At 42.1% G+C, this 7,689-nt stretch overlaps 1 protein-coding gene across 9 annotated transcripts in view; it reads right to left on the bottom strand.

Annotated features, from left to right (window-relative positions):
* The window catches only part of poln (polymerase (DNA directed) nu), a 63,222-nt gene that overhangs the window by 1,406 nt on the left and 54,127 nt on the right, over positions 1 to 7,689 (bottom strand). For 2 of the 9 annotated variants that reach the window (XM_019271597.2, XM_027277346.1), the window contains exon 28: positions 505 to 7,190. In XM_019271597.2, the coding sequence (XP_019127142.2) occupies positions 7,077 to 7,190 (114 nt within the window). In that variant the 3' untranslated portion in view covers positions 505 to 7,076. Of the gene's footprint in view, positions 1 to 504; positions 7,191 to 7,689 lie in introns of those variants that run through there. The other 7 variants (XR_003462221.1, XR_003462223.1, XR_003462224.1 and 4 more) reach the window with 7 other exon arrangements.

The following is a 7,689-nucleotide window of genomic DNA, read 5'->3' as shown; positions in this document are numbered from 1 at the left end:
AAGAAAAAATGTATTCCCTTAGTGCACGATCTTGTGCCTCTTTAATGAGCAACAAGTTAAAATATCTTTCATCCGTCAAGTCCTTTGCCAAGATTATCATATGCAAATAACGGAAACACAGGCAGTGAGATAGTTTGCAGTGACAGTCAAATGTTTAAACTTTGTTCCAGGTGACACAGATAATCTGTTTCCTGTTAAAAGTGTCCTCAAACCCCACAACAAGCCTCCAATTGTGTTAGCTAAATTCCTAAAAATATACAGTACATACAGATTTCTTTTGCATCTAAGTTTGGATTATACTTTCCGCAATATATATATGTATTTTTCATTTAGGGATGTACATAAATAAATAACCCCCACAATGGACAAGAGATTTTTGACCAAGCCGTTGAGACGCCTACAGTATGTATGTCAGGTCCCGTGAAACTAAAGCTTCTTCCCCTTCCCTCCGTTTGTTCAAGCCACGACTAAAGGAGGCTTCAGCTACTGAGTTCTTTGTATGTCTTTTTTTTAAATTGGAGCCAATCTAAGGTTTCTACAAAGTCCAAAAGCAAGGCACAAATGCACTGAAAGCATCAAACACAGTATTGTTTCAAAAAAAATTAAATAAAAGATGCACCAGATGTTTCATCGGGCCAACATGTGGAGGGTGCCTCACACCACTTTTGATGCATCTGCTTTGAACTTGGTTGTTGCTGGAGAGTCAAAAAAAAAAAAGAAAAAGAAAAAAGGGCCGGGCTGTGTTTTGTGACGTTTCTGGGGCAACAGCTACCACTGACCTTCATACAGTACTTACAAATGTCCTACTAAGCTGAGCAGGAAATTAGGTAACAGGATGCAACTGCAGTGTGAACACTAGATATGAAAATCTTCCCAGTTTGTGTCCATGCAGACTTAGAAAATCATCACAAATTTACTTAAAATCTGAGAGCAGAGTTGTGAAATGTCGGTGTCAGTGGTGCTGAAGCTTTAGATTTCCTCACGGAAACACCACGGCAGCGTTAACGATAACTTTTGTTAGTTATCGCTGCCGGTGTTGTTTCGGTCCTTACTGTATGACTCAACCAATTTCTTTAATCTTTAAGGCTTGGGTGAGGTCCGAAGGTTGAGAGTGGAGAAGTGGGCTTTGTTGAGGTGGTTTGTCAAATAAACTGTGGTCTGGATCTTGTGGAAGAATGTGAAGTCTGTCAATTCTGAGCCATTTCTGCTGCTGCCAATCTCAGTTTTATGCCTGACGAAATTTAAAATAACACTCCATGTATTTTTGGGAGACGATTATCCACACTGGTACATATTCTGAACAAAGGTAATATCATTCAAACCGCCTTTGCTAAGGCCTTATGCACTGGAATCAAACGCTGGAATTCAAATATCTCGTGGACTGCATGGCTTAAGGTAATTAAATGGGGATTTTTTTGAATTGTAAAGATGAAGTGCACTGACTAGAATGCATTTATTTCAAGTCTGAGCAATGTCTGTTTTCTACTTCATGTGAATGCTATGCCCTGTGAAGTCTCACCTCCCATTTAAAACTGGTAGCGCATACTTAATGTTAGAATGTAGTGATTAAAAAACTGTATGCAACTTCTACCAGAGTGTAAATCGAGTTACAAACCATCCCCCTGAAAATGTTCTGCTGATGTACAATCCAAAAACAATCTCACACTTTTTTTTTTTATTATTATTTGGTTTTCTGTGATTTGTTTAAGTGCGAGTGTGCTGTCCTATTGGTTGAGGTTTGAGAAGGTATGCTGCATAAAGGCCGTCTCTCTATCCGGAGACGGTTCTTTTAGTTTAGACTGCTTTAGAACCCAAAAACAAAATAAAAAAGATCATCTCATGCTCTCTGATGGCAGACACGGAGGCCCAAACTGAGGCTACTGAAGGCAAAGTTTCAACTTTAAATCCTAAAACATGGCTGCATGAAGTTCTGGCCACGGTAAAATAAAAAATATCAGTATTTGTCATGATCAGTTTATCTAGTGGTGAAGGAGCATATAATTCAAAACTGCACAAATGTACAGATCCTGTGGGTGTGTTGTGTTACTCTGATGGTGTGTGTCAATGCTCAACAGCCTTGGGGACGAACACTCACAGGCATGAATGTAAACTGCCAACATTTTAGGTCTTTGAAAGATTTTTTTTTTATGTTTTTAATCTTTCCTGGTTGCTTTTTTTTTCATTTTATGAATGAGAAGAGCAGTGGCGGTGGAGAGAAGAAGTGAAAAGCAGCTATTGGTTCTTTCATCAAGTGATTAAAACCACTACATTAGATGTTAGACATTCTTGTGTGATTGTAAATAGCCGTATCTTTACCTGATTGTTATTGTATTATTTACTGCAACCTGTCATCTTTGCTGGTTTTTAACCAATCCTGAGTTTGACTTTTGTCTCAGAAGATGGCTGTCGCCTGGAATGTTCCACCTAACGAGGAGGGTGAGGGGTGAGGGAGGAATGTGCCACATTGGCAGTTAAAAATTGTGGGGGGTGGGTGGCGTGGGTGTGGTGGGGGCGGCGGGAGGAGGTCCGCAGCAACAGAGCTCCACAGCATGGACTCCCTCTCTCTCTCTACCTCTGGTGAGGATTTTGCTCCACTGTGGCAAATACAGAAGGACTCACTTTGGACTGAGGCCACAGGTGCCAAGAACACATAAGCACTTGTAGCACAACTGTGTCTTGTTTTGCTATTACAGTACAAATAGTTTTGATTTTTTACATTTCCTATGAAGATTATGGATAAAGTTTCTCTTTCTCCTGTATTATCGACTGTATGTATCATAAGCATATATACAAGACGTGATACACGATGTATAATTCGTACTACAAACAAACCCACGGCTATTTTTGGAGGTGAAAATTTGCCAAAGGTGACAGTGATTGCTGCATTTTTATTCCTTATGTGGCTACTTTTTGTTCAACACAATCCTGTTACGTATTTATTTGGCAAAAAGTCCTGCCCACGTGCCATCTAATCAAGCAATAAATACAAAGAAACAGACGGGGGAAAAAAAAATTGCAAAATAATGACATACTATCAAGGATGATTTTATTAAATACATGAAATGCTGCATTGATGTTATATCCCTTACTGTACCAATTAGTGGCAGTGATGCCGTCACAGTTTTTTGGCATTGCGACATTACCGCTCATTATATCGAAGCCTGAAGGGGTGTTTGATTGTAAAATGTTTCTGTTTTTTGTATTTTTCTTTACAAAAGATGTGTTTTTTTTTCGTTTTTTTGTTTTGTTTTTAAACTCAAAGTCGAAGTACACAGGTGTACCTCTGCATATTTGTACAGATGTCAATAGGAAATGGGGGGAAATGACAAGAGGGGGGATTAATGGGTGCTAAAATGAATGAGCAGTTCAAGCAGACAGGAAAAAAACAAACAAAAGATAGCGTAGCCACACTCTGAAAGTGCAATCTGCTGTAAGTCTCTTAACTGAGCTTTTATCTAAACCACAAAGACTTCCGGTTAACTTGTACCACTGAGACATGCACTGCAACTCCACTACCACCAACCACTCTGTTAGTATGATTGAAAAGAATCAATTAAAAAACATGCTGCAGCTGCCAGAATTGCAAACTCTCAAACCGTGTTGACTTTTCTTACAAGTGAGATTCAAAGTCTTTCTTCTTCTTCTTCTTCTTCTTCTTTTGGAATCTGCAAGTTAGTAACTGTAAAGTTGTAAAATATATTTTACTGTAAATAGCATCTGGGGGTCATTTTTACTCCTTTTGTAACAGAAACTGTGGATTTAAAATATATAAAAAAATATATTTTAAAGATATTTACAGCACTAATAAAGAGATTCTACAGTAGTGCAGGTGTCTTCATCTGTATTACCTCATGACAATCCCATACTGACTAACGGCTGCCACTTTCAGGGGCTATAGTGCACGCCATCTTAACCTCTGTGTCTCCGTCCCACACTGATGGGTTTCGGACACAGCCCTTCTCGTACCGCCTGTCTGCTTGAACTCTCAAGTCGTCAGAGAGAGCCTGAAACGCTGCAACGGCAGCAGCTCTGTTAACCCACAGCCATGGCTATGAATATTAGCAGCTCTGGGCTGAGCTGCTGCTGCTGCTGCAAAAAAAAAAAAAGCAAAGAGGCTCTCTCTGCCCTGGAGCCCTGTCATGGCTGTTGTCTGTTGCCAGGAAACCGACCCCGCACAAAGCACAGCAGGGGACTGATATGCAGCCACACTGTGGGGAGGCAGGCAGGTCAACCAGTCGGCCATGATGGAGGAATGGAAAGAGGGACTGATAGATAGATGGAGGAGATGGATGGACTCAGAGACGGGGGGTGGGGAGGGGAATTAAATTGCAACTGAGGGAACTTTGGAAACCAGGGGGGTTAGGGGACCTGTAAGGGAACGGACGGGTGCTTTGGCTACGGTGAGGAATTTGACAAAAGAGGCCCTTAGGCATGTAAAGTAGAGCAGTGAGTAAATAGTGTCTGGGGACTGTTGGGTTAGAGAGGTTACTGGAAAAGAGAGAGAGCGGGAAAAGCAGGGTTGAAATCATTGACAGATGTGGTGTGGGGGGCAAGAATCTCATGTACAGTAATAAGCTTGAACATGATGTGGTGATTGAGCAGATTTAGTGATTCCCGGGAGGACGAGATGAAGACGCTGTTGGTACAACCGGTCTGCCCGACCTCAGTGAGCCTGCAGTGACAACCTGGTTTTAATTGGGGGGGTCTATTAGCTTTCAGTTCCCTTTCTGCCATTCCTTTGGAAGACTGCTGTATTACCACACCGGGATTACTATTATTATTATTGTGATTATTAACCCTTTCTTTTATACTGACAACAACTGGAACACTGTATAGATGTAAAGATGGCATTTCCTGCATTATGACGATGATTGAAACATGGATGTACATATATTGTATCAATTAAAAATGATGATGCATTAAGCTTTTATATGTTGCAACAGCAAGCAGATTTTTTTTTTTTTTTTTTGAAAGAGAGAGAGCGAGAGATACATAATTTGAGATTTGAAGTGATATGAATGTCCGCCCGTGAGGATATGTGCCGCGGGGTCTACTTACACATCCCGCCGTCGTCATGGCAGCTAGGGGAAGCTCATGCTGTTGCCCATGACAACAGAGGGACCCCTCAGGCCTTGGCTCCTGCGAATGGCACAGGTCATTAGAGTGAAGGCGGCAACTCGTGCCAAATGAACATAACCTCGTTCACATCTTTTAAAACTGAGCAGAGCAGGAGATAAGAGGCAGCAACGCTCCAACAGAGGGTGGAGCAAATCTGGAGCTAGTACAGTGTTGGACACAAACAAAAGAGCACAGCTTTATTAATATTTGTTATACCTACTATAAACACTCCTACTCCAAAAGTGCAGAGTGCCCTCTAGAATTTGCACATACCGGTCTCACGCTCTCCTCTCAGAGGGGGGAAGGCCGTGCACCCTTAAACCACAGAACAATGAGAGAATAGAGGGGCAGATTTCCATAACACTGTCTACTGCGCCGGCTCTGAACTGCTCATACTGACCCGATGGTGAGAAAAGCTGCTCTCACGTCAGCGCACGGAGAGCACATTCCTGTCAGCGGGGTTCAAGAGGCAAAGTGAAGGGCTGCTTCTGGTTAAAAAAAGAAAAGAAAGAAAAGAAAAGTAGAGGAATGTAAATACATGACAAGACAGAACTGTTGGCAGATCCGCTGGATATCCCACATGCCACCTTTGTACCGGCTTAAAAAGTGACAGCTCCTATAATTAGCAGACAACATGAGGTGACATTTCAAATAGGTAATGGGGGTCAGGCTTTGTAAAAATGTCACATGGCATACGGTTCTGCCTAGACTCATTTTGTGGGTTTAAAGGGTCTTAATTGGAGGACGGTATAAAAGGGGCAAAAAGAGCCTCGGTGTGGCTGCCAGGAAGAAGAAAATCTCGGTCAGTGTGCCTGGAAGCCGGTGACTGTATGTGTGTGTGCATTCATGGTGGCTGCATGGATAAAAAGAGAGCCTGTGAGTGTTTTTCTTAAGTGTGTGTGTACGCTTGTGTACGAGCATTTGTGGAATGTGTGTGTGTGTCAGAGGCACGACAAGACAAAAGGGGAGAGTGGGCTAGAGCCAAGTGTGCGGATAAAAGATGAGCTGGAGAGAGAGAGAGAGCGAGGCGCTGAGCAAAAATTAGATCATCTGCTTTAAATCAGCTGAATGCAACCGACAAAAAGGTGAAGGCTGCTGGAGGAAGCGTCCCTGAAAATAACAGAAGATCTTTTAAATACATCTGACTCTTAATTGCTCTTTTTCCCAGCAATTTCTCTCTCAAGACATTCACTAGAAAATTCATTTGTTGAAATCCAAGGTTATTATGCTGCTATAAGCTAAAAAAAAAAGCTCTAAATGTAACCTGCAAATGAGCTTAAAGTATTAATTAGGGATTAGTGCTTAATGTACACAGAAAACAATCTGCAGGAGGAACTTAAAACGGGTGAAAGAAGTCGCTGAGTTTATCGAGTGGGAACCGGTCACAGACGTTTGTGAATTAATGCGAGCTTTATTCAGCATGAAAAAGAATAAATACAGAACACGTCTACAGTAGATTTCAGAAACACAGTAGCACAACCGTCTAAAAATCATCCTAACAACCAGCACGAACCAATAAATATCAAGCAGCCTCTCAAATGTGTAGCTTCACCTTGGCAACAAGGCGGAGAAAACAGCGTTGGTCTTAACAAGAGAGTGTGAAAACTGAGGAGGAGAGGAGGAGGACAAGGAATCTTTTTTTTTTTTGCAGGATAGAGAGAGAGAGAGAGAGAAAGAGAGAAAAAAAAAGAAGAACTGGCGCTATCCAGTCTGTGGCTCTTGCCGTTGCCCCCGGATACGGATGGAGTGAAAGCAAGAACTGGGAGCTGGAGGGAGCTGCAGCTGCCTGGTTTCCATAGCAATGTAGATGCAGGACAAGTGAAGAGAGAGAGAGAGAGAGAGAGGGAGAGATCGACCGAGAGGCTACGGGAAGGAGAAATGAAACGAGAAACTGGGAAGAGGTAGAAAGAGATGAGAGCGGAGAAAATGTCTGAAGGCCGTGAAAGGAGCGAATGTATTCAGTGCAGAGGCGAAGGTAGAGAGAGCGATGAAGAGGGAGACGATGGAGGGATGTGAAGCTCAGACATGGATCCCCAAGACTTGCCACTGGAGACCGCCACCTTCAGAGGGACCTGGGAAACACACACACACAGACACACACAGACACACACACACACACACATCAGAAAAGGAAAAGGTGTCAGTGTGTCAGCGTACATGTGTAAACGTCATTCACAGTGACCTACATTGATTTTCTCTCACCTAACTGTTGCTCAAAGAAGAGCAGCCGCAAAACCGAGGATGATTTCAAATCTCTACGAGATCTCTATCGTTTGAAGATTAAAGTAAATACTTAAGGCACAAAATAATTGCCCTGCGGCTTGTTGACTGTGTTTTTAAATATTTGATTGATTGAAAAAGCGGTAAGGATCATGAAAAGAGATGAGAATGATGGATCTATGCTTGAAATATCTGCATAATCTCAAGCACTTTTCTAAAAATTAAATAAGCCACGTGCCTGTTTCTTGTGCTATAACACTGTAACAGTTTTAATCCTTCACATCTCCATTAACCTCGGTCCCATGGCAACAAAAGAATCCCTGCATCCACTGACTGACGAGTGTAGAAACC

This window comes from Larimichthys crocea, chromosome I (genome assembly GCF_000972845.2).
Source record: "Larimichthys crocea isolate SSNF chromosome I, L_crocea_2.0, whole genome shotgun sequence".
Classification (NCBI taxonomy): domain Eukaryota; kingdom Metazoa; phylum Chordata; class Actinopteri; family Sciaenidae; genus Larimichthys; species Larimichthys crocea.
The sequence above is the reverse complement of the archived record's forward strand: the minus strand, read 5'-3'. Positions and strand labels throughout refer to the sequence as shown.